The sequence below is a fragment of the Pygocentrus nattereri genome, chromosome 27, assembly GCF_015220715.1.
Source record: "Pygocentrus nattereri isolate fPygNat1 chromosome 27, fPygNat1.pri, whole genome shotgun sequence".
Classification (NCBI taxonomy): domain Eukaryota; kingdom Metazoa; phylum Chordata; class Actinopteri; order Characiformes; family Serrasalmidae; genus Pygocentrus; species Pygocentrus nattereri.
The window spans coordinates 18434479-18462354 of NC_051237.1; the positions used below are offsets into that span (position 1 = coordinate 18434479).

Genomic DNA, 27876 nt, shown 5'->3' on the forward strand with positions numbered 1-27876 from the left:
TAATAAAGTAACTCTATTATTCTTTATTCTACACGAAACGTATTAATCTGGGATTAAAAACATGAAAAAGCACCGCATTAATTAATTAGTAATCTCCAAGTGTGTGCTACCCTGAATATTTACAGTCTCTGGTGCCTGTGCGCACCCAGGAATGTGCTGTCTGACAAAGCAGTATGATGTGTGTAATGTACAACAAAACAGAGCAGAAATCCTGGAGTCATGGTGGATATTCTTGTGTCTGTGCAGTCAGTAAGTCTCTTATGTTAAGGAGTGTTTTCGGCACGACTGTAGGTAATGTTGCTGGTTCATTTCTGGTCACTCCAGTCATGGGCTATTCATCCTACTACACAGTGTGGTGTTATTGACTCATGTCCCGTAAGGTCTGTTGGTAAAATCCCAAATGTTTCAGGCTCGTTGTGTGTTCACAATACCATTGTGTTGTTATGCAGCTACAACCTGTCTCATGTATTTCACTAGGGTTAGATGTGTGATGGCGGAATGGACTGTGGCCAAGTCACAGGATGGGCATGAGAAACTTTGGACGGTGCCAAATTTGTCATCCCCAGAGGCTCCAGCAGTGTGATCATGGCCACTGTTAAAGATTGTTATGGCGTGCAGGCCTGGCCCACATGAGGGTTAGGCGTCCTGGAGGGCATAGGGGGGAGTGAGCGGGTGCTGACGGGGTTGTAGCCCGGCTCGGAGTCTCGTCTGGGGCACAGCTGTGAGAGCGACCTGGCCTGTCCGGAGCGTCCAGGTGGCCGGCGGAGGACGGGGGACTTTTTGGGGGACTTGGGGAGCTTGTAGAGGAAAACGTTATAGTGAAGCGGGGGACTGGTCTCGGGGTGCGTCTTTGCCTCCTTTGGCAGAAGCAGCTCCAGATCGATGGTCACCCCACCCTGGACGCACACACATGCACAGATATAGAAAGAGACACAAGAACAAAACTACACCAGACACATGGAGTACACATATGGCTGCAGAAACACAGAAATTAAAACGGTGAAATATACAGTATATACATAACATTCCATGCACAGAAAAAAGGTAACAGAAATTTATAGACAAGGTACAAATATAAAGTCAGAAGACTACATTGCAAATAAATCTGTGAGGGTAGTGAAACATTTCATCCGTTGGTAACGTTTGGACAGAGTGACAACAGTAGATGGTGTAATGTTGAGAGCCTGATAAGCTGCAGCATCAGTGACTGTTTTGTCATGTGACAAAAATCTACACATGGTCCATTTAAATAACTGCAGTTGCCCTGTACATGCATTTTGTAGTTTTACAGGATGTAAATTAAGAAAATGTCCTATTTATTTAGTTATTTATTTTAATAAGTAACTATTATTCACTTTTGATGCAATACCTGAGTAATGTGCAAAAGGACTGCATGGCACATTAGCATGAGATAATGCACCTGTAGGAACTGGCATTGTCCTAACAGATGTGTTTGAGGGAGCATGAGTTATGGTCTTAAAGAGGGGATGGTGGTCTGCAGTGTCTACAGTTCTGCAGCTGACCAGTGACCTGGGCCATTTTTTTAAATTATCCTGCTGAGTTTAAGAAGTTAAGTTTGAATATGACTCCATCAGATTACAGAATTTGAGTATGAACTGAATCGAAGATCTGGTTAGATTCTAATATGTATTTGTGTGTTTGGACTGTGCCTTAATTTTATGGTGATAGTATAAAGAAGGACTGAGAACATGGGCTGGATTTCTGGTTGTCTTTTACCTGGAAGGCCGGACCCCACCTTTGGATGGTGGTAGGACTGACACGTAGGACCAAGAAACGGGCAGGAGGTGAGGATGTTGAAAACCTCATCAATGGAAATTGAAGGCAGAGACGAGAATTTAAAGGGCATCAGATTGCTACCCCCCCCCCCCCCATCACTTCAGTTATAACGCCATTAACTAAATGTCTTTTAAATTTCACCTTAACTGAACCAAAATAAAAATGAGCTGAAACAGGACAAACCCCAACCCCAAATCTGCATCACTGGAACAAACATCTGTAGACACTACAGCCCTCCATGGGCTCATAAGCATCCATGGCTTAAAGGCATGATTAATAAATCTCAGCTAAACCGAGAATAAGGAAAAAGGACATTTAAGAGATAAATGTTGGTTGGAATGTCATAATTATTCTTACAACTGATACCTGATCTTAGTTACATTTACGGCATTTTGACAGACGCTCTTATCCAGAGCGACTTACAGTTTGATCATTTTACACAGGTAGGCGAAGGTGGTGTTAGGAGTCTTGCCCAAGGACTCTTATTGGTATAGTGTAGGGTGCTTGCCCTGGTGGGGGATTGAACCCCAGTCTACAGCGTAGAAGGCAGAGGTGTTACCCACTACACCAACCAACCAACCACATATCAATATCACTATCAGTAACTATCATTACAAGTCAGTAATAAATTATGTGCCGTAAATTAATTGCATGTAAACATTTAAAAATAATTAGAATATAAATTATAAATACAAAATTCCATTCATACTGTACTCGGATAATTTCATCACCAACAAGCAACACCAGCTTCACTATCGGATTTCAAAGTTAATTTTTATACCCAAAACTGTTGCAGTGTAAATGACAGCATTTTTCAAACAGCAGACTCAGTATGGTTAGCAGCAGCTTTGGTATGTTCAAGCCATGCGCAGGAGCTAAGCGAGACACTTCATGAGAGTGAAAGACAGACAGAGAAGGATAGAAAGCAGAAAAGCAGCAGCGGTGGCAGACAGGACTACACGGGGACTGACTCGGTACTGTTAAAAAGCTTTATTCCAGCAAACTCTGTTTTTATCAACTGTCTGTGTTTCAGAAAACAAAAGGTACAAAAAAGAAAATCTCAGATACATCAAAAGGATTAGAAACCACATCAACATAAAACAAGACACAATGTGTTTTTATGTTCTATAATACTGTATATAAATATCAATTCAAACAGTATATGAATATATATATTCATACATAGGCCTACACACTGAATTAGTCAGAAAGAACATCAAAACCTCGGAGATCATTTGTTAAATGTACTTCATGTTTCCGTGATTTTCTTTTGCTCGAGAATCTTTTGTACAAAAGAACACCAATGCATGCTGACTCGAGTAAGGCAGGACAGAAAGAGTTTAAGGGAAGAAGCTCACAGCAGCCAGGGCTAAAGGTGAATTCGTAGGTTGAGAGGCTAAAGTGTGGGTGAAGTGTTCAATAACTTAGCGTGCCATAGCGTAACATAGCATGACTCAGCGTGACGTAGCATTACAGTGGCAGCAAGCAAAGAGGAAAGGGATAGTGGCAGCAGCATGCGCTGCTTTGATGCTCTTGTATGGTTAAACAGGCAAGTACTGCAGTAGCATGAGACACTGTGGCATAGATTGCCTGTTATGAAACTGCTTGAGAGGCGTTTGACTTGTGTTTTAAAGATGAAAATGCATCTTTTTGTGGATGTGAACTGCTATGTTTGTGGCAGGGCTTTGAATTAGCCTGAGATGGCACCAGTTTGCACCAGTGTGGGCTACTGCAATTTATCTGATAGAACTTTTACAGCGATGTGTAGAGGCCAGTGTTTTGTCAACGTGTGGTCTCTTGCCGTCACGGCGCCAGCCTGTGGGCAGAGGCTGGTACTACATCATGTTGTTCTGCAGCGAGTTTACCTCCTCTGCGTTTTCTTCGCCGCTGGCCTTGTTGTTCTCATGCTTGGGCGTCAACGAGTTTTGGATATTCAGAGACTCGTCCTCTTTAGTGGGGGACTTGACCGGCTCCTCCAGCTTGGCAGTGTCATCCTACAGGGAGGCGCAAACACACACACGTGTACCAATGGAAATGAGCACTGGTCCAAAAGTGGCCCTCTTGCTGCCCACTTCTAGCTAACACATAATAATACCCCACCAGATGGTGGTCAAGCACTCACCCCCCCCATAGATACATACAGACCACAACTCCACTGCTGACTAGGGATGTATATGAACTGATTCACTGACAAATAAACAACTGTTCAACCAATGCTAAGCTAATGGTTAAAAAATGTTAATTTTATGTAATTTCCAATAAACAACAACTACTTTTTGAAAGGCTGGTTTAAGTTGAGGGATGTTTCTGAGTTGTACACATGCAATTTGAAGGTGCAGCAGGCAGTGGGCTATAAAAAAAATGAAGATTGCAGCTAAATAGTGGTGTTCAGGGCCACTCTTTGAGAGGATGATGGCATGACTACAACAGGCCACATTATCGAAAGCAAGACAGGTGACTATTTCGTCCATGTTCTCCGAGAGAAGGTGTGATGCATGGCAGTGTCAGATGTACAAAATTGAAGAGGACACGGTGGACGGCGGTTCAAGAGCTACTGAGGTAGACCAAGCCAAAGACGATCCCCATTATGGAATTTATGTCTATTTTAACTTGGGCTAGTAATGAGTGGTAAATGTATAACTTTACAACTTTTCATATCAACTTTAGTTTTAAACATATAGTTGTTAACTACTCTTTTTAAACAAAACCAGGTTCTTATGCAGGGTCTGTATATAATGTGTTAATACACACGGTTATGCCTAGCCCCACTGGACAGGACTGCTTTCCATGGTCCATACAAGCAATACTTTTTAACGTGTTTAAAAACACGAACCAGTTGATCCAAGGGTTTTTAAGTGTGTGTATATCAAGCATTTTACAACAAGTTCAAAAATGGCTCAGCCAATCAGATTTCAGTACTGGAACTAACTACTTTATGATTGATATTTTGATGAGGTCATTGATTTTAGGCATGCTGGTTAATGATTAATTACTGACAAATGGTGGTCAGTACTTGACCCCTCAAGCACAAGGCTACCTTTACACAAATCTTTCAACATACTGCAATCCCAAAATAAATTCTCGCTCCCACACATGCATAGAATTCTTCCTCTATCTCATACACACACACTCAAAAGCTGCAGGCATATCAGGACATAAGAGAAAATCACATAAACTCTAAAAGAGCCATTCTCATCTGTCCTGAGTGCATGGGGATGAGGATGTTGCACACAGACCTGGAATCAGCTTAACCTTTTGGCTTTATTGATAAAAATGCTTGAATTTTTTTGTTTTCAGAAATGTGCAGCTGATCCCAGATCTGAATTGTAAATACTACTAAATACTACTAAACAGCTAAATGATATGGCCTTGCTAGAAGGGCAAGAGAGAACGATCAAGATGCCAGTATTTTATGTATTCAGCCCATAAAACATGGCCACAAAATCATATGTATCAAAGCACAATTGGCAGAGTATTTTCACCAATTTACTATTCACTCTATTCACTGTGGGTAAGGCTCACTGCTGCATGCGTACTGTGATCAGCAACATGCTACCTGTGGTATCCCTGCATGAAGCCACAAAGGAGGTGAGTGTAAAAGGGAGCAAAGAGAAAAAGAAAGCTTTAAACTGACTGCATAGCTGGGTCACTCGCTTGCAATTTTCTCGTGTAAAAGGAAAAAAAACTGATTCTGTAAGAAGCGTTTTTCTAAAAGAGACAGGGAGCATATCAGTGGGCTAGTTATTTGAGATCTGAGGGGTTTCATGCGTTTCATTTTCTGCCTGTTCTCTCTCTATATCTCCTTCCCTCTCTCTCTACCTCCCCCCTTCCCCTTTTAGGCTGTCAAACTCATTCCTTTCATCATGAGAGAGCTTTCCCATCGTGGTGAGCTAGTTCACAAGATGACATTCACTGAAGACTCTGCACTACAGAGTCAGAATGAAGCCGAAAGAGGAAGAAGTCACATAAAGCTTTTATTACTTGCATAACATGAATATGTATCCTCTCAAATATGCTTTACTTCATTGCAGCCTCTATAAAGAGGGTTTTCAAGGCAGTTGAAACCTTATTTCACCCCTTTAACCTAATTAAATAAAACATTTAAATATTCAAGGCTGATTTTCTTTTAGATAATTATAACACATCTTGATATGGTATATATTCTTTTTTTCAATGAAAAAAAAAAAGTAAAATGGACAAAAATGGAGTTGGGATGTTTAATAATATCCACAACTTCTCAAAAGATCAGCGGGAGCTGCACTAGAAAGAATTAACCTGCAGAGTAAAGGGCAAACGGACTAACGTCTTCAAAAGATCAGAAGGTTTATCTTGATATCTGGTGACATGTTTGAGGGCTGAGGGGTAGCAGGTCTCAGTGTGTGAGTATTATCTGTGGTCAGAGTGCTGTCAGCTCCACTTTATATTACTAAATGTCAGCGGTTCAACAGGAGTACAGTCTATACGGCTGTCAGATGGCTACCTCTGGCAGGGTACTCTGACTAGCTATTCCAAAACCACAGTCTGAAACCAGATCCATGTTCTCTATAGACCTGAAAACATTAAAAGGACACACTGGCTGCATCCTGGGGAAATGGTTTATCAGACGAGAAGGACAAGGCTTCTTTTCTCTGGATGAAAAAATGGTGAAAAAAAAAGCCCATTCTCTTTTGCTGTCGGATAAATTTTTAAACCTGTTGTTAAGCTACCAACAAAAGGCCTGTATTTAACAAAAAACATTTAAAAATCGTTTCGAGATCTGTTGTAACATTTACTTCTCTGACTGATATTATCAAGCAACTAATGAATTTATAGCATGAGCCACAATATTAATTTACAGGCATGTACTAAAAATCTGCTGTTTATCAGGTTCTGTTGTGAGAGACGTGGTAAATGCAGGATTATTTGAGGCAAGTAAGAATATACCAAATGTCCTGTTACAATTTAGGGAAATGTATTATCCCAAACAGAGCCCAAGTCATATTGATTTCCAATATGACTTATTCGCCACTGACCTGTCTATGCTCTGCCCACAAATGCATTCTTTCATAGCTACTGTTGGGAGGTTTAGATTTAGGTGTTCAAAAAAAAGTGCTATGAAAAATGAGTGTGCTAGGTTAAATGGAACTTTTGCCAGTGGTTTCCAAACTTGTAAAAAGTGCATATTTGTAGGAGGAGCATGGAAAATCAACTCTTTTGCAAGATTCTGGCACCACAAATGAAGAACTTTTTAAAAGTTAGTGAAACTTTGCTGTAAAAGACAGTGGATCACAGGTTACTGTACTAACTAAACTAGCTATATCTAGGCGTTATTTGAAAGTTTGAGGCAGAAAAATGTTGTTAATGTAAGTGCATAGAGAAGAAAGCAGAGAACTCCTGAACTGAGCGATACTGAAACGATACCCACATGGGTAGCAGCTTTGTGTGAGACAACGTGCTGGATGAAAATGAGTAGATAATAAGTCTCCGTTCCTTTTTTAGTACCAGAAGGAGCTCTTTAATGATACAAACTGACTAAGGAACTGAATGGAGAGAATCAAACTAATGCGCTTCATCATTAATGCTAGAAATGTCTTGTCTGACAGCAGTGAATCCTGCTTTAAAAAAAAAAAACAAAACAGAAAGACACAATAGCCTGAAAATCAAGGCTACTGCGTAGCGTACAGACTAGAAATGTCAAATCAAAATGCCAAAAAAGCTGTTGCCTTTTGCTCTGCTAGGTTAGTGAACATGAAAATGTCTTGAGCCACATGACTCTCCGGATGACTGAGCAGCAAACTGAAGAGTGGATATTTAAGCCAAGATAGCTGACCTGCAGCAGGAAGGCCATAAGGGAACTGCAGGATACGAAGCCATTTTTGGGTGTTAGCAAGGCGAGAGCAGACAGCAGGATACTGAGCCATGTTTTGGGGTTAGTGAGGGTGCAGCAGAGAGCCAAAAGGGATGCTAAGACAGTTTGCCGGTCATCTTACCTCACCGCCGGGCTCTTCATTGGGTTTATACTCCCAAATGTATTTGCTCATGGTTTTCTATGGGATGGGGTGGGTGAACATAACATTAAAATCAAACACAGGGTCTTTATTACCCTACAGGCCACCGTTCGTTTACAGGGCAGGGGAACTGGAGGTCCACAACATTGCAAAAAATAGTTTTTTTCCTCTAACCTTCTGAATTCAACTCTTAAAGGCCTCTTAAAGAGGCAGAATACTAAACTCTACAGTGCACTATCCCTTCATGACTGGAGTCTAGGTATACTTATTATTGCAGCTGTAGCCTAGACTTGTGCAACACCTTCCCCTATAAGATTTGATGATGAAACCGAATATCTGCCCCTTTCTATCATGCTAACACTGAATAGATCATGTTTACTTCTGATAAATGTGTTTGCACTTAATTGTTCATCCAACACTATGTGTACTTTTCTTACTCCCTCCCCCTTTTACCCCTGGTTATGAGATGTATTGTTAAGGACAAACAAGACAATACAAGCAAGCACACAACTATAGCAGTGTCTTACATAGCAGCTATGATGTTCGGACACAAGTGGGTAAAAAGGGAAGGGAAAGTACAAGGGACAAAGAGGAAGCAGAGTGTCTCGATCTATCCCACTGTCTTTCCTTGAGATAGATAGAAATTAATAGATCAAGATAGACAAAGAACTCATGCATGACCATAGAGCAACAACAATGAAAAGGTTAATGAGTGCACCACCTGCATCCACGAATAAAGACAGAGAGAAAGACAAACAAGAAATATAGACTGACAGAGAGATAGAATCCCGCAGAACTGCCACTCGTACGCATGCGTAGAGGACAAGCGAGGGAGAAAGAGGAGAGGAAAAGTTACCTGACAGATAATGTTATCATAGTAAGCCAAAGCGCGGACATGGGGAGGGTTAGGCGAGTCACACAGTTTCCTTACATTTGCCTGAGAGCCTTCAGCGATGGTGGACAGCGAGAAGTTGTCATTGTGCTGCTCCGACTGGGGCCTGTACTTACTGCAAAAGATGGATAGATAGATAGACAGACAGGCAGACAGAGAAGGATAGGTTATGATTATATTAGGGATGCACTAATCATTGTTTATGGCAGATTCTAATTTCTTCAGTTATTTTTCAGAAAGGACAACACAAAAAAAGCAACTCAGTATTAGCTCTTTGCCTAAGCTCACAATAAATTCTTCCACACCCCCAAAGTTCAGTCTTACAACTTGGTTGCATTTTTTGCTTCTCATGATCCAAGTCACGCCAAACATATTCATTGATGGTGAGGTGTGGACTATGCAGTGGCCAGTTACTGGCATGTTCAAATGACTTACTCTAGGCATATAATGGAGATTCAGTAAGGTGTTCTTTTGTTAACAAGGCTGAATAGACCAATATAAAAGGTCCACTTCACACTCTTACACTGTTACATGCTGTAGATTAAATACATTTTCTTGACTTCAGAATTATGAAGGACAGAAATGTTATTTTACATACTTTGATCTATAGAAATGAAACCAATCGTAATACATTGTTAAGGTTTGATCATTTCCATCCCAGGCATCTTAAGAACTTTGAGTTGTCTTCTCACAGTGGAATGATGAACAGAAACTCCTGTGGACTTTTTCAGATCTGAGGCAAGTGTGGAGCTTGATTTTCTCCTCTCTCTCAAAGATGAAAGCATGAAGCGGTGTTTATCTGATAGTAATGTTTATGGTGGCCTACCAGGTCTTGCATGGTTGTTAGGAGTTTTCACTGTATCTTTAATCATTTTTGAACAACAGTTTTAGATTATCTTGTATCTGATCCCCTCAGAAATGCAAAACAGAAAAAAAAAACTTGTATTTCATGGCAGTTTTGAAATTTTATTATAAAATCGTGATCTAAATCTGGCAAAAAAAGAAATAAATAGAAAGCTCAGTTGCTGATGACAGGTTAAGAATGAATGTTGGCCTATTCTGATCTGTTCTATTCTGCACTCCTATGACTCTGTAACTCAATCCCCACATGCACACGCTGAGCTAATACCTGCAGCAGATGGTGTTGATAGGTGGACACACACACATTCATGAAAATGTGAGTATAATCTTTTTTGTCCTTTTTTCTCTGCCATCCTTTTTCTCTCCTTTTTGTCCCTCTTTTCTTCTTTTCTCCTCTCTTCTGTTTTTCTCTCCTCTTTTCTATTCTTCTCTTCTTTTCTCTTGGACTGTGTTTAAATGCTTTTGGCTGCACAGCTGTATATAGGTCACCCTCACACACACACAAACACACATTGCTCTGCTGGATTGGCCTACTTTCAGAACACGGGGTGACATCATTGTGCTGCGAGCTGACTTTTACACCAATATACTGCATCTTCAAAACATCTTTGCAGTGCATTTAGTTAAACCACTGAACACGCCAGTGCTCATATTTATTCATCTAAAAAAAACAGCCGCAGCGCTTGAAGAGCTTTATTTGTTTCAAGTTCATAATGAGAAGCACTGCTTGATAATGTCAGTGTCATGTGTGCTTGTGGGCTGCGTATGCACATACTAACCTGCGTTTGCGCAGCCGTCTGTTTTCAATCTTCAGTAGATGAAGCCGTTTGGAGAAAAACACGATTACCATAAAGAGGAGGAGCAAAACAAGTGAAGCTCCGCCAACCACAATGCACATCACCTGAAACTCTGTAATGACTGACTCACATCTGGTACCTTTGTTCCAGATGTAGTCCTGCATGTTACACCTACAGAGAGAGAGAGAGAGAGAGAGAGAGAGCAAGACAGAGAGATCAAAGGAGAGGAGAGAGACGAGCATAAAAAAGAGACAGATAGAGAGAAAAAAAGAAAGATAGAGAGAGGGGAAGGAAACAGTGGGAAGGTTAAAGGTTAAAAGATTTGCAAAGTTAATCACACAATCTGTTTCTGTCTGTGTGTGTGTGCCTTGTTTTGTGTGAAGACTGAGAACCAAGAGTGACCATTACAAGATTCACCCACAAACATATATGCAAACCGAAGTGGTCGTCAGCTGTGTTTGTGTGTGTGTGTGTGTGTGTGTGTGTGTGAGAGAGAGAGAGAGAGGGAGAGGGAGGGCAAACTGTGGACTGTGCCCGAGGGGTGCGTGATGTTTTGACAGATATCCAAATGGACTGGCCATGCCACTCACATCTGTGTAACAGTGTGAGAGATAGAGAGAGATAAACTGAGCAAAACAGAGAGGGAGAAAAAAATGTAAGATACAAACAGACAAACACAAGTGCTTTGCAATATTTGTCCGCACCCTTCGGGACCTGACTGCTCACGAAGTGGTTCTATGGATTTGGGTATCATTTATCTAATATCTGCCAGGATTGTGTCAGGTTCTGATATCACATTTGGGTTCCCTTATCCTGTGTCCCAATCATCTTTAATCATCTTTACTTTGAATGTTCACCCACTTTAGTCTGGTATGCTGGAGGCACTTGTGAGTTTTGCAACAAGGTCTTGAGTGTGAGGAAATGGATGCATGGCAAACAATACAGCATTATGGAAAGTTTATCCAGACTAAAAAACGTTGGGATGTTGTTTGAAAGCATTGTTTAATTAATAAATTCTTTAACTGACTTTTTTGCGTTTTCCACATTTTCTCCTCAAGTAAGTCAGTTCCAATTCATGTCCACTAGCTAGGTCTCCCCCAAGTCACACAATACTATGGGCGCATCATGTGCTACCTCCAAGTCATGTGAAGTCAGCCTCTACATCTTTTTGAAACGTCAGTGACGCTTAAAACGCTTGGAGAAGAAAACGAACTGCCAGTTCTACTGCACCAGCTACGCGTCTGTGTTGGCTAGCATCGCGCTGTGTGACTGGGGAGCCCTTTAAAGAGAAATTATAACAACTTAGACAACAGTTCTTTGGTGTATCATATTACTTTCTACGATTTTAAATTTCACTTATATGGAATATCATGAGAGCTATTGTTGTTAGTACTCAATGATTTGACTGGCCTTGTCCTGTCAGGCTTTATTCAACAGTGTGGTTGATGATGGGCTGGTTTGGGTCAGTTTTGGACTGAAAACTTGATGATGTGGTTGGGTAAACTAAAGTTTGTGGGGTTCTGGTTGGGTCCAGACTCAAAACTTGGTGTCATGAGTGGCGTTGGTTCTGGCTAAGACACACAGAAATTTCAGGCCTGATTAAAGTTAAAACAAATGCACACATATTTAATTTTTTTGAAGGGTGAGTGTACAAAAAGTTTAAAACATTACTCAACAAGATCGTATCTGCTTAATTAGTTTAACTTGTATATTATTTGTAACTTGTAATATATTGTATATATTGTACTGGTACATATATCATGCTACATATCGTGATGCTGTTCAACATGCTGGTGAATGCTTGACTTGATTCAGTATCATTTCAACATCTTGACACTTCCAAACAGACAAAACAAGGTTCAACTGGGAGCATCTGAGATTGATCAGGATGCTCACAGTTCACAGCAAATTTGTTAGAGGGCTTGTTTGCATGTTGCAGCCATATGTACGTCAGGATAGCAAAGGCCAATAAAACAATAATGATTAACAAATGATTAAGAATTGTGCAGCCCTAGTTACAAATCCTTATGCCTTGCCCTGCTTTGAATATAACCAATATTCTGTACCCTCATTAATAGAGGCTATGCATCTGGAATCAGTGAAATGTTTAGCTGGAAACAGACTGGAGCCAATTTTGTGACTTCATTAAAAATAACTATAATTTAAAAAAGGAGAGAGAGAGAGAGAGAGAGAGAGAGAGAGAGCGCAAGAGCAGTGAAATACTTCCACCAAGTTATAATGACCATCTAGGCGTCTCTTTCCTTGCATTTAATGAAAATACTGGTATGTTATGAGAGATGGCACATATGACCAAATTAATAACACTTATTATAGAGTCCTCCAGTTGTTTCTGACAGATACACTGAATTTCTTGATGAGTACTGCTCTAATTTTATATGCTTTTTCTTCAGGGTCTTCAGAAAGGTAAACTATCTGGATGTTTCCATTTGAAATGAGGGCACACACTGTATGTGATATTAGTTGCTGGAAACACAAACACAGACATAAAGGCACTCAGAGTTAGCCTAAGGGTTCCGCTGACCTACAGTGTATTAGAGGCCAATCAATATCTAACAGGAAATCAGTGTTGGTCTCGAAATGGGCCAGGCTCACACTCTAAAGAAAAGATCAATCTGTGCCTGTGTTTTAAAATATACTCTGGTAGCTCACAGTTCCAACTGAATTGAATCTGAACTGAATCCTCCTCACGCTTATGCGTTCAATATACCACATTCACGCTGGGCCATATAGTAGCCACTGATCCTTTTCTATCACTCTCACATCTTCAGTACCCTTTTCAAAAATAGAGCCAACTGTCTTTGTAACAGTGCTACTTGCTAGACACAAGAGTAGTGAACCAGATGGAAAATACATCTGGTTAATACTGAATTGAAAAAGTCTTGTGAAGCAGTTGCACAGCGATTAATTTAGCCATAACTCTTCAGTGACATCATTTGTCATTCTAATACTGCTTGGGTCAAATGCAATGTGTAAGATTAACGCAAAAGCAATGAAAGAAGTCATTTGATCATTTTAACATTACAATAACCCATTAGAACAAGAACCTTGAAATAAACATGCAAACAGAAGGTACCTGTTGATGTGAAGTGAGTACATCTCAGCAAACACACATACATACACATCCATGCACTCACACACACAGATAGATGGAGACATATCCCAGACCCACGCCTGCAAATGTTAAACGAAGGGCAGTGGGCTGCGCTATGGAGGTGCGACTTCAGGAACACAGGCTTTTATCGTGAGATCGAACTCGACAACAAATTTAGCCTGCTAAAAAATTCCACAAAACTTGTTCTGACTGGTCTAAAGAGATGAAATTATGTGCAGCTCTCCTTGTGATGAACATCAGTACTGGTTTGATATTATCTTCATTTTATAAATGCCATTTTATAGTTTTAGTAACAATCAAATTAGGATTTTCTATTGTTTTGGTCTTATGTGACCAAAAAAGGATGTAACAATGCTTTGTGATGTTGTGATACTGCAATGCAAAACTATGACCGTGTGTGTCATGGAGATGTGCATTGCAGTGCATTGCAGAGTATTGACATTCTATTAATTATGTTGTTTAATGTAACTGTTTGAAGTCACAGCTGATCTTCATAGATCTATCTGTTACTCTGGCAGCTTCTGTAGTTGTCGTTTATAATTGGCTAAGTTAAATACTTCCTTTTATAGTCCTTTTCTTCATTCAATATTCATTTCTGTATGTTAATTTGTCCTTGAACTTTTCATTTGACTCTTGCTGTGTTATTGTTTTGCTATCTGGTGTTTCTTCCTCCTGCTTTTAACAGTTTTTCCTTGCCTTCTGACAATGCCAGTTGTAAAAAGTGTTACATAAATACATTTACCTGAATTGAATTGAACACCAATGTTTGCAAATGATCAGATCTAATCAAAAACTCTCTCCAGCACCTCTCCTGCCTGGCAGCTCTAACGTTGTTAGTAAGTTGTGTAAAACCTGATTGTTGAGAATTTAATTGAAGCGTGGGTTAAGTGTAAGATCATACCTGTATAAAGTATGTGATAACACCTTTTAGCCATATGGTTAAAACCATATGGCAAACTCAAAAACACATAGGCCAAAATAAATGTTATATTTCAGATATGGACATAATTGGGTTAAAACCCTCTGATGAACGTCAATTTAGCAGCTGTAGTTTTTCATGGGAAATGCCTGAAAAGCATTTGTGGTTAAAGCTGTTGGGCCCACTGGGACATTTACTAGTTTTAAATGCAGCGCTTGGACCATTTCGACATGTCGATATGTTAATTGTTAAAGGCTGATTCCAACTCTTGCATCATATAAATCTAAAATCTCTTCTTCTTCTTTCGGCTGCTCCCTTTAGGGGTCGCCACAGCGCATCATCTGCCTCCATCTTGCCCTATCCACTGCCTCCTCTACTTTCACACCAACCATCTCCATGTCCACCTTCACTACATCCATAAACCTTCTCTGAGGTCTACCTCTTCTCCTTCTGCCCGGCAGCTCCATCTCCAACATTCTTTGCCCAATATATCCACTATTCCTCCTCAACACATGTCCAAACCATCTCAACCTGGCCTCTCTGGCTTTATCTCCAAACTGCTCCACCTTCACTGTCCCTCTGATCTGATCTGCTCATTTCTATTCTTGTCCAGCCTTGTCACTCCCAACGAAAATCTCAGCATCTTTTCCTAAAACCCTTATTGTCTTCAGAAAAATATTTCTTTCAAGTTATTTCTATAGTTCAGCCTATTTTCATGCTTTAGTTTTTTTTTTTTTTTATTGTAATAATTTGAAATGATTAAATGATTAGCCAAATTACACACAATTACATCAGCATGAAATAGGGTTTACAGAAAAGGGAAGATTTAGCTTATTTCTTTTTTACAGGTGTATTGCATTGGAGTGCATTTCAGATCATTTTGGAAAATAAACATTGACCTGAACTTGTAAAAAGTATAAAACCATAATTAATAAGAACAAAAAGAAAAAAGAACTTTTATCCATTTCACTCCCACAAAGGAGGGGGTGGGGGCATATGAGATTTTTCAGATAGCAGATGGGGGCCCCATTGGGTCCCTCAACATTGTCCTACCTCCTCTAATCCTTTTGAAATGTCAACATAACCCCTCCTACACAGAAAACTCAGCTGCCCGTGCTAACAGTGTTTTAAGCTTAGGGAACTGACCATTGAGCGTCCTCTTTAGCAGAACAGCAGCCAGCTGTTATCTTTTTAGCCAGTTAAATCACTCAGATATTGTATATTAGCTTTAGCATAACTGGAAGTGAATTCTTCAATTATGCTACAAAATGCTTTCTCAGCTGTAGTGATATCGAGTGATTCTGTTACAGGCAGAATGTTGAATTTAAACAGAATATTGTATCAGTGATGTTAGTTTGTGTAGCTTGTTCATATTGTATTTAATGTGTTTCAGCTGTTACAACTTTGTTTATCATTGATTTATATCACACTATTGTACTTACTAAAAGCTAGCTTGACCTTGTTAGCCCTCTCCACGTGTCGGCATCAGTTTGGCCCAGAACCAAGATCATTCATGGGCTGCAGTCAGTTTACTATTCCCAGGATGGGGCTCTGAATGATTTTGGTACATTTATGATACTAGCACTAAGCATTAAAGTAACACTGTACTTTCCATATGAACAAAATGAACTGAATGTGGAAAATGACCAAACAAAAGAAAATCCCAGTAGTCATCACCCTGTGTCTGTGTTCCCTGTCAGACTTGATGATAGCTGTTTTTGAAAGACGGTCTTATTTTGTGACTCATATGTGACTGTGTGCCTACAGAAAAGTGCACTTGTGAGACAGAGAGAGAAAGACAGACAGAGAGAGAGAGAGAGAGAGAGAGAGAGAGAGAGAATAAGAAAGGGAGAGAGAGAGAGAAAACGAAACAGAGGGTAAAAGAGTTGCTTTCTACCTGCAGAATGCTCCGATCCCATCTACCACGTAACACTGCCCCCCGTTAAAGCAGTAACTGATGTAGATGTCACAAGGGGATTGGCATGTACCATTTCTACGTAGGAATCCTAAAAGACAACCAGAACTGTCCTCCCCATCCATAGCACCTGCAGGTCCTGTCAGATCATAACCACCAGATGCACCATCATCGATAGCAAGGGGCCGTGAGTTAGAGGGTGCTGCCTTGGTAACCATCCGCACATTTTCATCCTCCATGTCTACAGGTGTGGGCTGGTCTTCATCTGGGTAGCCCTCAGTGGTGGAGTAATCAGGGGACAGATAATCGTAGAAATCTGAAAGCGTCCATGAAGTGGGATCCCCGCCCTGAAGCTCCTGCAGCTGAGGTGGAGGGGGGGTGTCGATTTGATGACGCTCCACAGGTTCATAGAAACCCACTCTAATGGCATGGCTGCTGTCTGGCTGACTGGCAGAGTCTGGCTTGTCAGAAGGAGGAGGGGTGCTTGGATGGTGTCGGTCGAGATCAAGCGTACTTCCATCAGGTTTTAGTATCTCACTCTGCCAGCGGGGAGCGCTGTCATCAATGTCTTCATCTTTAAAGTCTAGCTGGGCTATGCCATGAGGTCGAGCGCTAGACAGAGTGGGCAGACCTGCCCCCATGCCACCTATAGCAACACCAATCAGGTGCTCACGTTCAGCTGAGTCAGCATTAATAGCAATGGTGGCACCGGTGAATGGACTGTTTTCACCCGGTCCGCCGCTGCCAAGCTCCTCACCTGTGTGTGGTTTATGGGTACGGACTTGAGCCAGAGAAACGGATGTGGCTTCACCAGACAATGCCGACTTAAGTTGGAACCCATTAGAAGCAGAGTTTGAGGAGTTGGACTGAGTGGTATTGAACACCAGTGAATCACCTGCGAAACACAAACACATAAGACAAGTTAAACAGAGGTGTAGACAAAATAATGTAAAAACTACATGAAATTTTCATATTCATTGGCTATTTCATCCAGTATGCCTACCAAGTGCACTTTGGAGACTTTGTAGTCGTACAGTTACTGACCGTAGCCCATCTGTTGCTGCACAATTGGATTGATACATTTATAACAGCGTAGCACTCACAGATATGCCATTGTCAAGTCAGTGCCCTTGCTTTGTTGAGAATGATCCACCACCCAACTAATATCTGCTCAGTGGTGATACGATGGTGGCATTTCTGAGATGGAGGCATTTCTGAGAGTATTTCTGAGAAAATGGTCAATGAGTCATGTGTTGTTAATCTTTTTGAAAATACTGCAAATAACGATTAAAAAATTAAATATTAAATATTATTAAATAGTATTAAAAAGAAATTTACACATGTTTTTTAGGGCTGCCATGGTTACTTGATTAAAAACTCCTTGACGAAATTACCATGCTGATGAATCAGCAATGGCAGGTGACGGTTGGCGGTTTTGCTGATGACAATAAATCTTTTGGTTTCACTTAGAGTAAAAAAGGCTTTCTTTAATTCTTTCCTTTGGTTAAGTGTATTTTTATTGTTTCAGTTTCTTAAAACTTGACTCATTTATTATATTACTCATTATTTTTTATTACTTATTATTAGTTTATCATCAAAATAATTATTAGATTACATGCTTACTAATTAATTTAGATTAATTAATTAGATTAAGAGACCCTTATTAGTCCCACAACGGGGAAATTTCACCTCTGCGTTTAACCCATCCGTGAAGTGAAACACCACATACACTCTAGTGAGCACACTTGCCCGGAGCGGTGGGCAGCCCAATCCGCAGCACCCGGGGAGCAGTTGGGGGTTAGGTGTCTTGCTCAAGGACACCTCAGTCATGTGCTGTCAGCTCTGAGGATTGAACCAGTGACCTTCCGGTCACGAGGCTGGTTCCCTAACCTCCAGCCCACGACTGCCCCACAATAGAATTACTAGTGACAGCGCTTGACAGCCCATTACCTATGATGCTTTTAACCATATACAGTATGATATTTAAGTCAATACATGAAAGGTACTGTGAATAAATGTGGCTGCATGCATAATTCATTTCAGCTTGATGGGTGCTGACTCTTTAGACTTTTATACCAGTTACAAGACACACCGTGCTGTCAGTCTGTCAGCTGTGTTCTTGTATGTTGGTCTATCTCTTTCCCTTTTCTCACCCATCTTCGTTTCCTGCTGGCTCAGCCAAACAGATCTAGATTCATTTCCAATTTAAATGTAATCTGGCTATCTGTAGTATGTATGCTGCACACAATGTGTGTAGCCGAGTGTGAGTTGAGTAGCAAGAACAATGGGATTGGGTTTGAGATAAATGCAGGCGGTATGAGAGCTCTCTCCTTTGGCCATCACTGATCTCATTAATATACTGCACATTCAGCAACTCTGCAGCCCAGGAAAGAGAAAAGACAAAGAGAACAAAAACTCCACACACACACACAAACACACACACACACACACACACACACACACACACACACACACACACACACACACACACACACACACACACACACACACACATACAAATACACACGGACACACAGATTGTGTCCCATTCTATTTCTTTACGTCGCTCTCTTTGTGTCTCTCTTTCAGCTACATAAAAAACACACACACACACAAACACACACACAAATCTGCTTAATTATGGCCTGCTGTGCACGAGGCCCCCGATTTCTTTCCAAAGCGGCTTGTGGCGGCGGGATTAGGAGCTCTGATTTACTAATGTACTCTCCTGAGCCTGCGCCAGGATTTAGATTAGGATTAAGGACTATAGGCTGAGACTTGCAGTGGTCAATCTGGAAGAGAGCAGGGTTGAGGAAACGCTCTCAAACACACACACACACACACACACACACACACACACACACACACACACACATCAGGGAATCCCTCTGTAAAAACACGATGACCTAATTGATTTTTTCCCTTGTGCCCAGTGGACCATTTTGGAACTGATGGGCAGCTTCATGTCAATGTCCTCTCTCGTTGTCCTACTTACAGATAAACACATGCACACATGAACTCTTTGCTCTTGGCCTATGTCTCACATCCACATGCATGCTATGCTAGCTCACTTTAATCAGAGTCCACATATACATCAACTGTTTGTCTAAAGGTTCAACAGACAGTACAGACCATTGGAATGAAGTAAAGACCTGAGAAATGTTTGCTTGTATTTATTGGTCAGAATCTTCAAATATTCGAAAATTGTAAATTAGGACTGTTTCTATGCAAATTAGCTTCTCTCTTAATTCAATTTCCTCATACTGAAGAACCAAGAGATGTTTGAACTCTATTCTCCAGAAGGCATTGCAGAAGTTATGATGTGACTAGGCTTGTAATAATAGCTGAGGTAAAATCAGACGTTCAGCTCTTGTCTGCTTATTTCAAAGGCTTTAGATTGGCTGCCTTTCTCAGAGTAAATTTCAAGCTGTGTCACCTACTATGGATTTATGGTCTGGGTGTAATATAGTATAGTAACAGTAAGATTCCTAGTAGTGTTACCACCCCTGGTGGCATTGACCTGATGCATGTGGTACGTGAGCTGTATTATTTTATATGTTTATTGATTACTTATTCATTAATTTAATTATTTTGGTGCACACCAGTCAAATTTGAATGAAACAGCCATGCCAATTAATTAAGCCTGGATAAAATACTTTTTAAAATTATTATAAAATAATCACAGTACGAGATTATTTAAAGGCTTTAACCTGGTGCAGGTCTTATTTTCATATTCCAGGCCTCTGCACTATAAATACTGTGAAAGCCAGTATCATTATAATGATTAACAACTCCTGTATTGTGTAGTCCTAGTATAAACCATACAAAGCTTATGGAATGAGGTTCATAAACAGCATGTATGCATATACTAATACACAGATGGATGGATGGATGGATAGTTTTTACAACCCCTTAATAGACTCTGCTCTAACTCTCTTTCCTGTGTGAGTGTGATTGGCAGTGTGAAACGCAGTTGCTGCGGGGCGTTCGTGGTCTAATTCAGCTTCATTGTGAAATGAATGTGAGAGACCCCCGGCTCACCACAAAAACCCAAACACACATGCACGTACACACACACTGGTTGCCAAGGCGCAATGTAAAGTGGCTGCCTTCTGAAAAGCCATGTGGAACAGAGCCTCCTCTGTCCTCTCCCCTCATTTCATTTCCTCTCTTTCACTCGTGTGCTTCATCGTTCCCACCGTCTCGTTTTAGAATGCACTTGCCAATGGGGATTAGCATATGAAATGTTTTTTTTTTCTATTCATCTAACTTTGCACTCTCAAGAGAAATTCCTTTTTTATATTGTATTTCCACATTCGGTGTAATACTTTATGAATTACTAAGAACTGAATTTCATTTGTACTCACCTACTTGATTTAAAGATCAAACATCAGTAGAGTCATTTTGCATACAGGCTTTGGCAACTGATTCTGACCCCCCCTACTGAAAATCTGACACATTTAGCCAAATATCCTTCTGCTTAGCCCATGTCTGCTTCAGCTTATTAGCTTTATAATTTCAAGAGGAAACAGTCAGATGTAAGCCACAATGGAAAGCTGAAACAGAAAATTGGAGAGACCCCTATCTCATACCCCAGTGCATGCTTTAAGTGATGGGCTGTGAGAGAGGTGTGGGCTCTCTTTGTTTACTTTGTTTTTGCAGTGAAAGGGTGTGAGAAAGTGGGAGCGGGAGAAAGCATTACAGTCACTTAAACACTTGCCCTCAGGGAGTGAAGAAGGCAGAAGAGTGAGAAAGTGTGTATCTGTGTTTCTACATCCTTAACGATCAGGGCCAAAGCATCTGAGAGGGATTTCTGTTCCCTGATTAGTAAGCATGTCAAGACGCTGAGCAAGAGGAAAGCAAAGAAAGCGAGGAAGCGGTTGAGAAGTGGAGTGGAGAGAGAGAGAGAGAGAGGGAGACAGGAAGAGAGGGGAGAGAGAGAGAGAGGGAGAGAGAGAGAGAGAGAGAGAGAGAGAGAGAGAGAGAGAGAGAGAGAGAAAGACAGAGAGAGAAAGACATAGAAAGAAAAATGCCATCTAAGCCTTTTTCACATGACCTCACCAGAAGAGAGTGTAAATGTGTGTATTTGTGAGGGTGTAAAAGAATAGCTGGTCCTCTTCCTTCCCTATTCCCCAATTTCTTTTCATTTATATCTCTATAAATGTTCTCTTCCTCACCTAAGGAGTAATAATAAGCTGTCATGCTTAAGTACGTCACCATGCCACAGTCTATCACATCATCTCCATCCTGATATTCTCTTCATTTTACTTTATCCACCTCTATCATGACCAGAACCAGTATCAGTCTGCTTTCTCCAAATGTGGTTTCCTACAGTGAGAAACAATCGAATCCCCAGAGCCCAAGACACAAAAAAACAGAAGAAGGAGTTTTCATGTAAGCTGATTTTCAACTCAATCTCGAAAACTATTGTTCTAAAATAAAGCACATCACAGTTTATATATATATATATATATATATATATATATATATGCACACACACACACACACACACACATACAACCTGATCCTCTACGGACCTGTAAGGAAGTGTCTGTCCTGGAGCTTCATGTTTGCATTGCATCAAACTCAGACACCCTCATCACCAAGTCACTCTCTAACTCATTCCTTCTAAACAAACTGAGTTAGTTTAAAATCCTCCACCTCACTCCTAGAAAGCTAGCTTTGGTCATTTCAATGCTAACTAAATAAGTGCAGCTCTGCATGTAATTAAACAAGTGCTTTTCTGTTTAGTCCATGTCTGATGCTACAGCGGTCTGCTGTAGCGTCTGCTTTAACCTGTAAATGCCAGGCTAAACCTACATACTTTGAATCTAACAGCCACTTCTCCTGTGATACTAAGCCCGGCTGAAGACTGTCCACACCCTGTAGTCATTTCATAACTTATAAATAGTATATTGAGAATGGTAGGCAGGGGAGCTGGCACAGCCACACTTGGCATCAGTGATGGCGTGCAGATTCTCAGTGGTGCCAGGATGAAGCCGGACAGACACACAGTGATGTGAATCCTGCTGGGTAAACAGTGCCAACTTCTCAAATGCCTCTATCTAGAACCTCCTCTGTGCTCTTGCCAGTATGCATAAGTACATACTGTATTATACTGTATATTGAAACTTGTAAAAGACATATTTTGACACTGACATATTTTACCTTGTCACACCTTTACAGTACTTCTGTCAGTAAAGAGGCCTGACATAAAGCTGTGGATGTTTTCATTGTTTAACATCTGACTGAAATGCACTTGAGTTTACAGCCACTGGCGTATTTAACACTTTCAGAAGAACCAGAAAGACGTTTTTTTTTGTTTTTTTCACAAAATTGGTTCTACGAAATGGAAATCAAAACATGTTTGGTTGATTACACTGTCAGTACCTAATTATGTTAGGCGTCAATGTGACACAACAGGCCTGCATTTCAGCTCCTAATGCCTAAACCAATGAGAAAGCTCGCTTGGCTCTACCTCAATACCACAGAAAAAAATTGGACAATGTTTTCGGATGTTTCAAGAATTTATTTCCAAAACTTAACCATGAAATAAGAGTATTTAGAGTTTAAATGCAAAAATAGTAGATATGTACAACAAATGTACTATACAATGAAGTATACTATGAACATATTGAGTACTTTACTGTAAGTATATACTGACTTTAGTCAGTATACTTTAGAAGTATATTTATATTTGTGCTGGAGTTTGGGATTTGTGTGGTACAACTGAAGATACATGCATGTGTAACAGCTACATAAATCTGGTTGGATGCTTGTTGCAACCCAGTAAAAAGTTATTAGAGCAGATAATTCCAAATTAAACAAGATCAGAAAAATCCAGAATGTTCAGTGTTGCTGCATATCAGGGCTGCCTTATTATACATCAGTCTAAAATGGATTTGGTAAGTCCGCTGTGTGCTACTTCAAACAGGAATAATCAGTATGAGGCAGTGGAGATGGGGGAAGGTATAATTCCCACAGAGCGGCTCTGCCTATGGTTCTAAAGTAACAAACTGCTGTGATAGTATGTGTACAGTTATAGAACCATAACTAGAACTTATTCATTTTCATGATAAATGTAGTGGAACATGAGAAAGTCTCTCTCTGCCCTCTCTTTTCTGGTATACATTTTATTAGGGCTGTTTAGACAGTGATTCTGCCTAAACTTGACTAGGTTCAAATAAAAATCTAAATTGTACCTTTCTGAAGAATTGGCAGTGATCAGATGGCAGACTGACTGATCACAGAGCATATTTTAAATTCTTTTTCTCTTACAGTAAGAGAAAAGTCTGGTGGAGTCTGGTCGACACGCCTCTTTATATGAAAGGCCATAGATGGCTTTTTATTTCTCTCTTTTTATTTCTCTAACCTGATATTTTACTGTTTCACCATAAACTCTTGTTTACTCAAGCCACTGTCAAAAATGTTCTGTAGATTTATTGATCACTAAAATAATCAAGAAAATTCCATTCAGGGGCAGTTCAGCTAGGAGCAGGACCGCTTCGGCCTGCATTACAGGAGCCTAAAAAGGTGCCCAGAATTCCTCAGGGGGTGCACATTTCCATTCCAAGGCGTGTGAGCAGACGGTGTGCAGAGCTATAGTGAATGACCAACAGGTTGCGCCGCTCTAGTGTGAGTGTCCTGTAGGTATTGTCAGCCCACATTGGGCGCTCCAGACGGCCAGGCTAGGCAGGACGCTAACACTAGTGCTGTGATGCTAATGCTCACTGACAGCCTCCACTGTCAGGAGACCACAGTGACAGATGGCTTCCCGTGCTGTGCCCAGGAACGATTGGAGCAACTCAAGAGAGAAAGTTCCCACAGGAAATGGCCTGAGATCAGTTTTGCTTAACCTGAGTTAAGGACAAGTTAATAAGAACAACTTGCCTCAGAACAGTGCTGTGTCCCTGAACACTGGATCTTTTGACAATCTGTGACGCCCCTCCACATCTTTTCTCCCACTCTCTTTCACTTTCTTCACCTCTCCTGCCCCCCAAGCACGAGGACGGGACCACATCGCCATGGAAATAGTGGAGGCTGAGTATTGGCAGGAACACAGAACACAGACACACCCGCTGCATGTCTGTACTGACAGTCAGGGTGTTATATGATTACATGTTAGTTGTACTTGAGTAGGGCATCGTCAGCGGCTTGACAGCTCATGAATCCTAACAATACAGTATAATAAATACAGCAATTCTACACATCAATTACTGTATATTTGCTTAATTTAACATATTAGGAAAAAAGTAAACATAAAATGTAGCCTTTGCAAAAGATACAGAACATTTTATACCAATGTTTTTTTCCACCAATATGTTAAATTAGTAATTAATTAAAGCGGTCACTTTATTTAGAGCTGGTTTTGACCTGTTGGTCATACCGACCCAGTGCAGCACGCGGTTCAACGTCAAAGTAAATGTGTTTTTGGTAGTTTATGTTTATGACCTACAGATGCAGTTTAGTAGAGAAAAACTCATCTGTGATCCTGAGTTTAAAGCCAGTTTTTATTCTACTTAAACTTGTAACAAAGTTGCAAATAAATATTAAACTGAAACTTTGCCTGTTTGTTAAAAGTGATATCAGAGCAATTAATGACATTCATTAAAAGACTGGTTTACCAAGAGAGACACTGGAGGATTTTCACCTAAAATGAGTTCATGAAGTCTTGTTATAAAATACTTCAGTACTTTTACTCAAGTGGAGGTCTAAAGGGAGGAACTTCTACTTTTACTGGAGTGATATTTTACCTTGGGTGTCTCGACTTTAACTAAAGTACAGGGTTCGTGTACTTCGTCCCCCTCTGGCATTCACTGAGTTATCTGAAAAAGCTGTATATTCATTACGCATGTCCAAATGTTCATTAGACATTTCAAACAGCATAGAACTTTGGGTGGAATAGTGGATAAACTTCATCTACCTTAAATGTAGTTCAGGACTAAACATTCTCAGTAAAGCCAAAAAAGGTAGAAAGCAAGAAATCGCATACAACACTAAAAATAGGGGTGTGACAATATCCAAATTTAAAGTTCGTTCCAATACGAGAAAACTAGTTCCTAGATATGTGCCTTGTGTTCATCTGTTGCTGTCCATATGTTAATGTTTGCACCTTGTACACAGTTTACATGCATGCACACTGGGGGTGCTATGAGGCACATATTTTCAGGTCCAATGCAATTTTCAATTCTCAGACCAAAATTTACTCTATAGAGCTCTATTTATAAACTACACTTACTGGTTTGGCTTAGAAAAATAAAAGTCCTCAAACAGACCTTTTTCAATGCCTTCCGCACAGTGACCGCTGGGATATACTCCAGCACTCCCCGTGACCCAGAAGGACAAGCAGTTTAGATGTGTGTGTGTGTGTGTGTGTGTTTTTCAAATTATTATTTATACAGATCTGATTCGCTACACCCTCAACTGTAATGGCAAACTTTAGACTGGTACTTAACCACGGGTTTAGTTTCCACTGGGGACATGAGGAAAGGGTCAGTCTACTGTTGCTGCCCAAGCGGTCCTAATCCAGTTGATAGACACGGGATTATAACATGGGCTGACTGGTATATATCCATCTGATGTTGACTACAGCACTGACATATGGACTGCACCGCTCTTCATGCTTACGCTCTTAGTTCATCCTGCCCCTCTACTTCTGAATCCAAAATAACATCACAAGCGAGATCATCTCTGCTGTCTTTATCAGACAAACTACAAAGGGACAGATATGAAACAGTATATTGCATGATCACGCACAGTCTGTACTGTGTTTTTGAATCTGATAGCACTCAACTAAGAGAAGAGTGAGGTCAGGTCCTGAGGCTGGATGATTAGTTCTGAATCACAAACATCACTTCGACTCATCCCAAAGGAACTGGATGGACAGTGCAGTTCCTCTGCTGCACAGCCCAATGCTGGGGCGCTTTACCCCGGCAGCCGATGCCTGGCACTGGGCACAGTGACCGTACGCTCAGTTGATCCAGAGTGTCACATTCTACTGGCAATGCTTTTTTACGGAGAGATTATACAGCGTGTGCAACTGAGCACCCATGTCAGCAGTGGGTGCTCCTTACATTCAGGTGCAGGGACACTTCAGGACATACGATGTAACTACCTAGTGAGTACACATTAAAGTGCAGGTGCAGAGCCAGAGGTCACAGTAAAACCCCGCCAAACTGCCCTAAACTGAAGGGTCTAAGCCGTCTAGCGCTGACAAAACGAGCACAGCCTAATTTTATGCATAAACCGCCAAGCAAAAAGCACATTCATTATGAGGCAGATGCGACCATGTTACCCGCTGCGCAGCAACACTGGGGGCTCGGCGAAGAGCGTCTGGGGGGTTAAGAGAGGAGAATAGCCGGTGTCGTGTAGATTACTGGGATAAACTGCTTCAAAGACCGCGGAGCTGTGAGCGGAATGTAAAACCACGCCGTCCAACAGCGTATATGAGTGTGCACAAAGGGGAGAGAGAGAGAGAGAGGGAGAGAGAGAGAGAGAGAGAGAGAGAGAGAGAAAGCTGGCGCGCGCGAATGAACGACCCACCGTCTGTTAGTGTTGGGGGCGCGCGCTCATTAACCTACATTCAGCAGCGCAACCGACATTATCCCGCAAACAGCCACACCGACCCGGTTCTGACCCGGTTACACTGAGCGCGTCTCTTCGCTGCGCAGGTATAAAGTCAAGCGCGTTTCTTACCGCCGGCGCTCAGAGCGGTCAGGCGAAGGAGTAGAAGCCCGGACAGCAGCGCTGTTTCCCAGCCGAGCGTCATCCTCTCACAAAGCAGGGTCTGGAAAGCTGAACCGAGCTGAACCCACCGAATCCCCTCACTGAGGCGTCAGAGTCACAGACGCGCGGCGCCCTAACTCTCCTCTGTGCGTGCGTCCGCTCAGGCTCCCTCGCTCTTCTCCATCACAGCGCCGAGTGCGGTGGTCTTCTGCTTCGTCTCCGACTGTTGTCACTCCTGAGCAAAGACCCCCTCGAGTCCTTCACGGCGCCATAATCCGCTCCCCTTTCTCCTCCGTGCTGCCTGGGCGCCGTGCGCGAGTCGGTGCGGAGCCGCTGTGAGGAGCTGCGCGTCTCGGCTGAGGCGCCTCTCTTCTGTTTGCTTTTGCGCGCGCAGCCTGCTGTGTAGGCTGACGTATCGCGCGCGCGCTCCAAACACGCGGGCCGGTTTTGTTGTTGTAGTGAAAACAACGAACTAATCCGAGAGAGCAGCGACGGCGAGGACGCCACCTGAGCAAGCGGTGGTTTGGTGCGCGTTAAACTGCGCCTTTCAACACTTACGACCCATTTACACACCTGGAGAGATGGAGTCTGCAGAAAAAGGTCTGCTGTAGACTCGTGAACTAAAGGCACTGGACTTTCCACACTCCATAAAAATGGTATGGTCAGTTTTAAAAAAGCTCCCCGTCCAGGAAAGTTTGGTGCAGAACTAGTGAGACAAAAGGCCAGTGGAGGCTGTGTGGCCGGACAGCATCTAGCTCCAGAGTTTCATGTTGAACTGTACTGATGATCTCGACGCTGCGACGATGCACACGACTTAATCACTGCAGGCCTGCCGTTCAGATGATCACTA

At 41.5% G+C, this 27876-nt stretch overlaps 1 protein-coding gene across 3 annotated transcripts; it reads right to left on the bottom strand.

Moving 5' to 3' along the window:
• Positions 1-3: 3 nt before the first annotated feature.
• Positions 4-27876, bottom strand: cspg5b (chondroitin sulfate proteoglycan 5b). Of its 3 annotated transcripts, XM_017693820.2 has the most exons (7): positions 26997-27876; positions 16284-17196; positions 10317-10505; positions 8716-8791; positions 7767-7823; positions 3663-3791; positions 4-896 (listed from the first exon to the last, which is right to left on the bottom strand). In XM_017693820.2, exons 1-7 carry the CDS (start codon positions 27067-27069, stop codon positions 606-608), a joined length of 1728 nt encoding a protein of 575 aa, XP_017549309.2. In that variant the 5' UTR covers positions 27070-27876; the 3' UTR covers positions 4-605. The 3 variants fall into 3 exon arrangements, with proteins under 3 accessions (XP_017549309.2, XP_017549308.2, XP_017549310.2); XM_017693819.2 differs by lacking the exon at positions 7767-7823 and having other exon boundaries at positions 8641-8791; XM_017693821.2 differs by lacking the exon at positions 7767-7823 and having other exon boundaries at positions 26997-27874.

Coding starts and splice junctions, on each gene's coding strand:
- cspg5b (XM_017693819.2), bottom strand. CDS start 27,069: ATGACGCTCGGCTGGGAAACAGCGCTGCTGTCCGGGCTTCTACTCCTT. Junction 17,197..26,996: donor GACCGCTCTGAGCGCCGGCG/GTAAGAAACGCG, acceptor TGTGTTTCGCAG/GTGATTCACTGGTGTTCAAT. Junction 10,506..16,283: donor GGGATCGGAGCATTCTGCAG/GTAGAAAGCAAC, acceptor CTCTCTCTGTAG/GTGTAACATGCAGGACTACA.